General features: G+C 46.6%; 1 protein-coding gene across 2 annotated transcripts in view; it reads right to left on the bottom strand.

Moving 5' to 3' along the window:
• Positions 1-3,966: 3,966 nt before the first annotated feature.
• Positions 3,967-10,114, bottom strand: part of SH3RF3 (SH3 domain containing ring finger 3) — a 250,803-nt gene continuing 244,655 nt past the window's right edge. For both annotated transcript variants that reach the window (XM_074535902.1, XM_074535903.1), the window contains exon 10: positions 3,967-7,207. In XM_074535902.1, coding sequence (XP_074392003.1) covers positions 7,039-7,207 — 169 coding nt within the window. In that variant the 3' untranslated portion in view covers positions 3,967-7,038. The remainder of the gene's footprint in view (positions 7,208-10,114) is intronic.

Raw genomic sequence — 10,114 nt, 5'->3', positions numbered from 1 at the left:
ACATATTTAAATGGGAAAATAAAAATGACACATTAATCCTTTCCTTCCTTTGCCTCCCAGATGAGCAAAACTCTTGGAGTAAACTCAAGCCTGCTTCTTAATTTATGGAGAAATGCAGAAGTCTAAATCAAGCTCCGAGAAGATTAGATTACAAACTTGGAGTGGAAAAACTTTAAGGAGAGCAGTTCCCCAAGCTGCTGAAAGCTTCGAGTTATTGACGGCCCCAAGCTGCCGTGGACACCTCTTCCCTCCCAGGACAAGACTAAAGAAAACTGTTTCCCTGTGGAAAATGCCACAGGGCACGGCTGCCAGCATGGCAGGGCTGCAGATGCCAGCCTGTCCCCGTGGCACGGTGCTCCGGTGGTGCGGAGTGTTGGGCAGGAGCGCTGTGCTGAGCACGTCTGAGAGCTTGGGCTTCTGCAGGGACTTTTTTTTCACAACCAACTGGCACAAAAGCTGCTGCACATCCAGCGTGGGGCATCCAGCATGAGAAGTAGCCCCAGCACATGGTGGTGTCTCGGGAAGCAGCTGGTCCTGGTTGCATTTCAGATGTCCAGCATGTTCCAGTGTGGGAGCGTTGGAGATACCTGGGCAGTGCTGCCGTGGATAAACCTGGTAATCTGACAAGAGAAACAGGCCACGAGTGCAGCAAATGTTTTCCTGCCTCTTCGAGGCACAGCAGTGTGTTTCATCAGAGGAGAACAAGCTGGGAGCAATAGACATAATAGGATTAAAATGATGGCTGCTCTGTCATTTTCCACGCTAACCTGGGTGCCTGAGAATTGCTGAAATATGGTTGAAATGCCGCCGTGATGCATCTTGTTTAAAAAGTGATTTGTTAAAAGAAAATCCAAGCCAAATAACTGAATCTGCTCCATTAAAATAAAATGTAAACACTAGCCCCATGGTTTAACCATCATGCTTTTTGATAGCCTTTAGGAATTGAAAGGCAATTCTCTCCCCCCCTCTGCATTATTATATAACCTCATCAGAAGATAAACAGCCTCCTTACCCCCAAACACTTTGTAATTTGCATTTAGATTGTTTGATGCCAATGTTCAGGATAAGATACTTCCTAGCTCTGTCAAACTAAACCTGATTGTCATTTAGCAGAGTGGCAGTCAATTTATGTTTCCATTAACGCAGATCCCAGACAATTATCTGGGGAGGGGAGAGGGAAACCCTTAACAAATTGCCCTGCTGTCTTCAAGGCTGATTTTCCAGTGGGCAGCTGTAGGGCAAATTTGACACACCCAGGAGGAAGAGAAAGGGAATGCCTTTCTGCTGTTGCTGGGGAGAAAGGTGTGGGGGTGGCTCCCAGACCCCTCGGCTGTGCAGCATCAAGTGCCTCATGGAGGCTGCAGGGATGTGGGGCAGGGTCACCAGCCCTGGGCCAGGATGTGTCAGTCTTTGACTCCCAGCCTGATTCAGTGGCAAAGTCAGGGCTCCCTGTGGGTTTCCTCAGGCATGTGTCCACTCAGCAGCTGGAGATGTGCTGTCAGACACTGCCCTGTCTCCAGAGTCCTGTGCCAATGCCATCCTTGGGGACCCTGGCCCTTAAGCACTCATTGTGGTCCTCCTTGGCCAGGTGGGATGGCAGAGGTCATGCCCCCCCCGGCAATGGGATTGCCCTGCACTCCTGCCACACTCACCCCACAGCTGCACTCCTGGGCCAGTGAGGGGTTGCACACACTGGCATGACTGACAGCAGCTCTGCCAAGCCCTTGTGCAGAAGCAGAGCACAAATGTAATGTGCTTTCCTTCTCTGACAGTAAGTTAGAGACACTTCTGCCTTCCCCCCTGTCTTAATGACTTCATTTTCCCTCTGCCCCCTTACTTAGCTGTGCCCCATCACTCCTGTGTTCCCCATGAGGATTCCAACCCCTCCACCGAAGGCAGCTCCCCATGGCTCCCCCCTGTCGTTTGCTGGAGGGCAGCACCAATGGCATTGACCAGCTCAAGGTTTCCCCAGGCCAGGAATTTCCCCCAAGGATGTTCACCCTTAACTAAGCCAGTCCTGTCCTTTCCAGTGCCCTTTCTGAGAGGGGTGGGCAGGTAGCTCTGGTACAGCTCCTCTCCCTGGCAGCACTCTTTGCTCATGGGCTTTTCTGCACACACACATGTGTGTGTCACACAGGAGGTCACACAGCTCAGAGTCCTGTGTGCAGGACTATTCCTGTTGCCTTTGCAAAAGCACTGCATTGCATCTTGGCTGGTGCAAAAGTGCCGTTTGTGTTGGAAACAGCTTTTGTGACTCCCTGGCCAAGTCAGCAGGCTGCTGGCTGTCTTTCCCTGGGGCTGCAGGGGTCTCCATAGGAAGCAGAGACCCAAGTAGAGGTGGGCTCACCTGCAGTGGAGATGTACTGTACTCACACAGGCTGTCAGGCATGGGCTGCAAGGGGACCACCTTGGTACAAGCTCTTCGATGTTCTGGCTCGTGGCCCCTTTGTGGCACCATGGGGCAGGTGGTGCTGCTTGGTGGCTGAGAAAAATCAAGTGGAGGGGAGGACAGACACCCATGCCCCAGTGATTGGAAATACATCTGTGACCATTTGGAAAGTTATTTTTGCTACATGAAAGGCTGGGGCGCGAGGACAGGGCCTTCTCCAGACTGCAGCACCTCTTGGCTTTCCTTCCAGTACAGCTCATTTATTTGGTTTGGCACCAACTAAGCGAGCCATGTAGCTGCCAGGTTCACCATGTATAAGGAGCTGCTGATGTCAGGAAGAGCTTTTGGCTGCAGGAAAGCCCTGCAGATGTTGTCCAGGTGGTTCTGCTCTCCACGAGCATTTAGAAACAGTCAAACCGTGTAACAATTTCACAATGATTATTTTTCTTTCAAAACATGGCCTAAATTTCTATCAGGCACTGGAGCAGAAGCACAGGGTGACACGCAGTAGGACAGCTGTGTGAGGTGCGTGGTATGTGCTGGCAGCAGGGCACAGAGAGATGCCAGAGGAACAGGACTGGCAGAGTGTGGAGGGGGCTGGCACGCCAGACCAGCTCAGAAGTAGCTGGCAGGCTCCTCTGTGCAGCGTTTTGCACCATGCTGCTTGTCAGCCAGCCAGCAAGGCTTAGCACAGGGAGAAGTGCTGCCTGCCCACATTTAAATTTGAGTGGTTCCCACATTTCAGAATTTTGACTCAGGATCCAGCTGGGGCAAAAAGAGACTCGTGTCACCTCCCATGCAGATGACCTGGTGAGTTAGCTGTGCCTCACTCATCCCTGCCCTATGTGCTCCCTAACTGCAAAGAATCACCACCCGTGTGTGGGTGACTTTTCCAGTGGTGTCTGTCAGCCAAATCAAGGCAAACACATCCAGACCCACTTACTGACTCATGTTCTCCCTTCAGATGTTCTGCACTGTGCTGCTGAATGGCAATCTCAGGCCTCACCCCTCTCACCTGAGTCAGGGGGCATTCAGTTGCCCAGGGTGCAACCTGCTCCTTCCCTCTCTTGCAGTTCCTTGGCTGGACACTGCCTAGAGGACACATGGACCCGGATAATACCATGCCCAAGCCTACCAGGGCATGAGGAAAGGGGTTTTCCTCTGCCTACAAACCTGCTCAAGCCACCAGGTGCCCCTGAAACCCATTAACACTACTAGAGGCTGCTCTTTTCCTTGCCAGTTTTCTGCTTCCACATCCCCTCCTAGCCTCTCTGCCACAGCCTTACCCTTGCCACCTTGCTGCCTCTTCCTGGCCTGTACCCACTCTCTTTCTCTGGACCTACACACCTCTTCTCCACAGGTACGTTGTTAACTTCTCAAGATTTTAAAGAAATCCCAGTTGTGTTAAAAGAAGAACCATTCCTGTTCAGGCATTTCTTACCCCTAACAGGTTTTTATTTATGTGGGAATTACTACAGGGTTTGCAGACCAGTCTTCCCTATTTTCTTTGCAAACCTCTGAGCCAGTTACACTGCTTGCTCACCTTGCTGTCAATAGAGAGAGAAACCTCAGTCAAATTGCCTTAATACTTATTTTATTTAAAGAATCAGAAACACAGTCATTGTAGTTCATTTGTACTCATATCTGCCAACATTTCCTAAACCACGTTAACATTCATGTATAACAAAAACATTTTCTGAGCTGTGCAAAGTTCAAAGGAACTGTTCAATTACTTGAACCCATTTCTAGAAGAACAAACCTGGCATTTTACAAACTGAGGCCACCAGAAGGAATCTTTTCCCCGCCCTGTTGCAGGAGATGGAGATGCCCTCTCCTCCCTCTTTTCCTGGCATGACAGGTAAAAACTAGACCACAGTATGAGTCAAACCTCTCTCAGTCCAGGACTTTCTGAATGGCACTGGGTCATGTTTTTGTATCACTGGGCTGTATTAAGTTCACCTTAATACTTGTGCTCCTGGCATGAAAGTGATTTGTCCAAGAAGATTACTCAGTAACCCAAACTGTGATAAGCAATAAAGAGGGGCCAGAAACAGCTGCTATCAAAATAGAACACCTCCTCCCCCTTCCCCCCATATTTTTCCTAGAAAAAAAATATGACTGGAAGGGTTGTCGACCATTCAAAAAATCATCATCCTTCTTGCAAAATGTATTTTAAAGCACTGATTTAATGATTTAATGATCTGCGTGTTTTCCTTGATCCTCTCACACTCCAACTTTTGTCCTCTTAGAGTTAAGCATAAAACGGTAGAAATCTGGAATCATTTTAGATCTGGCTAAACAGAATAGGCAGCATGCAAGTTGTCATCCTGTTTTGTTTTTCTGACTGTAGTAAATACACCATGGAACAGAATTTCAAGAGTGTTTTAACCACTCTAAGTTGTCAGAAAAAAATCTCATCTCTGACAGATCTAACCCAGAATTTTCATTGGAATCAATAACACATTTTGGCATTGCTGACTGCCTAACTGTGCAGTTTACTGTTTGAGGTGCAGTGACACCAGTTCTGACCTGGACCAAATAAGTGGAACAGATATGGCTCTAATCTCGAACAACTCTTTCCAGAAGACGTTTCTTCAGTCTCTTATTGGTTATAAAAAGGCAATTTCCTCTTAAGAGTAACTAAATTTTTAGTGACTGACTCATTACAATCTGGAATATCAACAAATGCGGCAACATCAAGTATAAAAAGAAACACCCTGAAAGTGATGCCTCCTGGTTTGAAGGTGCTATACTTGGCCATGAACTGTGTTTCTGGAATTGGTTTGTTAACATGTGACAGCAAGAAGAACTTATTTTACAGAGAACAAAGTCACAGAGCTGAACTTAAACATGAATGCTCACTTACATGGGTTTTGATATGTACTAGTACACACGGCTTGAATGAAAACAAAACTTACACCTTTGCACATGAAATACTGGTAATGCAGTGATGATGTTCACCCACCAGGCCTCTTTGTTTTAATAAGATCATCTCCAGGTTACAGTGCCTCTGACACACTTCTAAACACCCACCACACGTGGGCTTTGGCAAACAGCCAGCTGCTGTCAGAGGCAAGGTATGGATACAGCTATGAAAGGCCTTTCAACACGATTCACTCCTCAAGAACCGATGTCTTTTTAAATACTCTCAATAATTGCATTATGATTTTTTTTTTCTCATTCTTTTTCATACAAATTACTGGCTAAACTCACATTTATTGCACCTTTAAGTCCCTGGTAGATGGAAGCCTATATTGCCTGATACAGTTTGAATTGTAGCTTGACGACATTAAGAAATCCAACAGTCTCCAGAACTGTACATTTCTACAGTAAGAAATCACATTTCCGTAACACTAATGACTGCTGTCGCAGACCAGCTCTTGTCTCCGTCATGCAACGACAGAGGAAAACTCCACGGTCCCTGCGTGTGCTAGAACCTGCAGTGTTCTTCTTATTGCCATGAAAAAGTCAATTAAAATGACTCCTCTGGGAATTACTTCCAATTCTGGAGTCATTATCGCTCTCCAGACAGAACGCTGTGCTTCAGCATGGGTCTTCAGCCACTCTAAATATGGAGGAGAGAGCGAGCATGTGTGTATTCCACAGGCAGCCCCCCAGGTGTATTTATCGGTGACCATGCAGCTTTTTCTCTTTTCCTCTATGATGCAAGAACAAGCAGTCTGATCTCAATCTTCAGGTACGGTTCTAATTTCATATGTTGAATGCAAATCTTGTTGCAGCCTCTCTGTTTAACCAAATCTTTAACAATTAAAAAAAATAGCACCAGATGTATGAAAAAGGGGAAATGTCTGATCTAGTAGGAATATATATAAAGTAGAGCAATTCTTACAGTAAAAAGGTACGTCGTACAAAAAAGCAATGGAAAGTGATACCGAGGACAAAAATCCATGCTGCATATAATACGGGCAGAAGACAGGCAAAAGGGATTCTGCTCAAATAACCACAGTTTAATGGTGGAGCCGTGCTTCCTCCAGGACCTCCCTGGCAGCAGTGCCAGGACACGGGGTGGTGTGGCACTCTGAACGCCGACACGCACCAACAAACCTGCGCAGCATATCTTTGAGGTATATAGAAAGCATGACATTAACATTTTCGACTCCTCATTCTTACTTGCACAATGATGCACTGATCTTTAGCTGGGGTTTTCTCCACCCTCCCCTCTTCTTCCCTTGGTAAAAACAAAATCCCAGTTTAAGAGCTTCCTAGCACACCTCCTTGAACTCTCAGATCCATCTTGCATAGGCCAGTAATAAGAACACTGCAGCTCTGACAAATAAGTTACAGCAATATAACAGCTTTCCTCTTAATTTTTTTTAAAGATATCTTCTCTATAATTTACACAAAAGGTTAACAGCCAGAGTTTAGGTTACTACAGTCCAGATGGGCGTCCTTTCAGTCTGTGATTCCAGGTGGAAGGCACTACTTCAACATACCACTGTATGCACCGCACACGGTCTCGGGAGCACAGCGGGACACTGTGTCTCCAGAGCTGCAGACTGAAGGGCCTGGGGGAAGTCTTTGGAAATAAAAATGGCAGTGGTTATCAGTCCAGTTTCTCTTTGCTGTCTCTTCTTGTGCTATGCAGTTTCCCCTGAAAGCTCCTCAGTTGAGAGAGCGGCGGTTTGTCCTCAGAAGCTCTCGACAAAGCTCCCGGGGAAGAGGCCCGTCCTGCCGTTCCTCTGCAAGGTCCCTTTGTACCAGCCGTCCTCCCGCTTCTTGTGCACAAACACAATGTCACCTTCCTTCAGTTCGATCTCCGCCTCGCTCTGCGGCGGGTACGGGACCACAACGCGGTACCTTCGGAGAGAAAAACGTGCAAACACCTGGTTAATTGATGGGAGCAGCTGGGCACCAGTACCAGAGATCTTGGGAAAAAAACTTCAGGAAATATCAGTAAGTTACATTTTCACACACTAGTTGTATGCAATACAGCTACTATATTTTCCACTAAAACTGAGTAAGATGTAAATTTCTGGCCAGCTTTGCTGGACCAGGATGACTCTGGAGCCATCCCATGAAAGCAGAAATGTGTGTCAAATGGATGGACCACTCATGGTATCTCTGCTCCCAGCTGTGTGCTGAGCCTGTGCCAGGACTTGGCTGCTTTATCCTAGTGCTGCATCTCCACTGTAACATGTCTTATTCAGCTCTGCATTTGCTCCCTCCAAAAATCCTAGCATCACAGAATGATAGAACAGTATGGGCTGGAAGGGACTTTAAAGGTCATCTACTTCAACCCCTCTGCCAGAGGCAGGGACATTTTCAACTCAAGCAGGTTGCTCAGAGCCCATGTGTCAACTGCATAAATCAGTCTGGTGTCATCTGCAAACCTCCTGAGGTGCCCTCAATCCCACCATCTATGTTATTGATGAAGATATTGAGCAGCACTGGTTCCAGTGTGGACCCCTGAGGGACACCACTCGTCACCAATGTCCACTAGAACATTGAGTCACTAATCACTACCCTCTGGATGTGGCTGTCTAACCATTTACTGATACACTTAACAGTCTACCCATGAAATCCATCCTTCTCCAATTTAAAGAGACATATGAGGGACCATCTCAAAGACCTTACAGAAGTCCAGATATGTGATACACTCTCTTCCCTTCTCCCCTGATGATGAAAAATGGGGTTTGCAATGCTCCCACTGCATGTGACACCAGCAGATGTTAGCTAAAGCAGTTCACATTTTTCTTCTTATAATGTGTCTTGAGAATGCACTTGGAGTCCCTCAAACCTGGAAGGGAAGCTAAGATGGAGAGGTATCAAGTGACTTTCAAAGCACTCTCCAAGCCAACGGGGAGCCCCAGTCCTGAACCATTCCCAGGGCTCTCTGGGAACTTAGTTGTCAAGTGTCACTTCATTTCAATGAAGTAATGATGTGACTGAGCCTGATATAGCTATTCTGCACTCAGAGCTTATCAGCAGGCATCCTTCTGAGAGCACAGACTGGGCCACTTTATATCAATGCACTTGTGTGCAGAGCAGGGAATACATTTCTACTGCATGGTTGTTTTTTTTCCTTCAGCACTTCTGCAGTTATCTGGCATTTGGTTAACAGTCAATAACTGTCTTGCTAATTGCAAAGAGGTGAATATAGTAAGATAGTTAAAAGTTGCCAATTGATTATTACCTAAAGTCCATCTCCTGAGAATTAATATATTCACAACTGCTGCCTGGCCGCCAATGCCTGTTTGTAACAAGGTGAGTACTTATTTAAGACAATATCCTGTCCCTGGGGACTTTAACATGCCCTGGAGGCTGTGGACCATCGAGGCCATCCCCACTGGGACAGTACTAAAGCAAGGGGCTCTCCAATGGCAGTCACCCATTTTCTTAGCAGATTTTGCTCGGGTACCTAGTGACTTCAGCTCTGAAACTAGGCTCTCCACTTTGGCATGACACTGGAAATATCAGCTTTCACTCTGTCTGGACATCTCCACAACCAAACAACCCATTACTTGGAAAAGCATTAAACTCCATTTGGAGCAGGGGTTCTGTTCTAATAACTGACTATGGCCTTTTTATCTTGACAGCAACACAGTCGTGGAAAATATTTGTGTTCAAGTGCCATCAAAAATTTGCTGATCCTCTCTGTACCTTGGTTAATAAATCTAGTTGTCACTTCCTTCCTCTGTGGAAAAGCAAATAACAGGGGTTGAAACGTGTGCAGGAAAGTGGTCTATCAAGTGGTCTATCATCTGTGGAACTGCTACACTTATAATATGAAGCTTTGCCAATTACACTCATTATGCAAATGAATGCACACATTATTTCAAACACTCTGCTGCAGTGTTGATTAATTAAATTATCAGAGTGGAACAATTTCAGCTAAGATGATGCCAAGTTTCAGATCTCACTACTCTTACGCACAATCACACATTTCGGAGCTCTGCATCAGGAACTCAAGAGGTCTTGAGAAATAAAAAAGGTTGGACCTCAGCGTTAGTTGAGTCCTGTGGAGATACTCACAGACAGTTCTGGCAAGTCAGGAAGCAGAAACTCAGAAAAAGCTGGTGTCTTGGGCAGGGTCATGCTGAAGACCCAGCTGGGAGTGCCAGCACCTCATGTTATACCAAAAGCACAGAGAAATCCTTTTCAAGCAAAACTAAGTCCTCAGAGTGATGAGCTGCTAGTCCCTAAATGGTTCACATGAGGAAGCAGGTGACCACACTCAACAGGAATGCACCCACTGACATAAAAGGGGTTCTACACAGCATTTTAGCAATTTAGAGAATAAATCGCAGTTCACTGCGTTACAAAACGAGGCACTTTCCCCCATTCAGGAAACCCTAAATGCTATGGCTTAAATTTAATTAACTACAGTACCTCACAAGATAGTACCAAAGAGGTTTTTGATAGAATAACAAAACACTAGCTGTGAAAGACCTTGCAATCAGATAAGAGAGAGATGGAAAAAGAAGCGATGCCTTTTCTGGAGAGGTTTAAGCGGAGCCTGGCAGAGGCAGCCCGGCGGGGCTGCAGGGCAGCATCCCTGGCGGCGCTGCGCTGGCACGGGGAGCTGTGCCGCCCCTCCACACCTCCAGGTGGCACCTCAGCCTCGCTTATCCTCTGGAACGGAATCCCAAGGACAGCTATGAGCCGTATTTTTTTGGCAGGAAAGGTCTCCTCTCCCAGACATCCTCCCTCACTCCCAAAAAGGCAGTCCGGGATACTTCTATTTATATCTCCACTTTTAATTTC

The sequence above is a fragment of the Zonotrichia albicollis genome, chromosome 2 (assembly GCF_047830755.1).
Source record: "Zonotrichia albicollis isolate bZonAlb1 chromosome 2, bZonAlb1.hap1, whole genome shotgun sequence".
Taxonomy (NCBI): domain Eukaryota; kingdom Metazoa; phylum Chordata; class Aves; order Passeriformes; family Passerellidae; genus Zonotrichia; species Zonotrichia albicollis.
The sequence above is the reverse complement of the archived record's forward strand: the minus strand, read 5'-3'. Positions and strand labels throughout refer to the sequence as shown.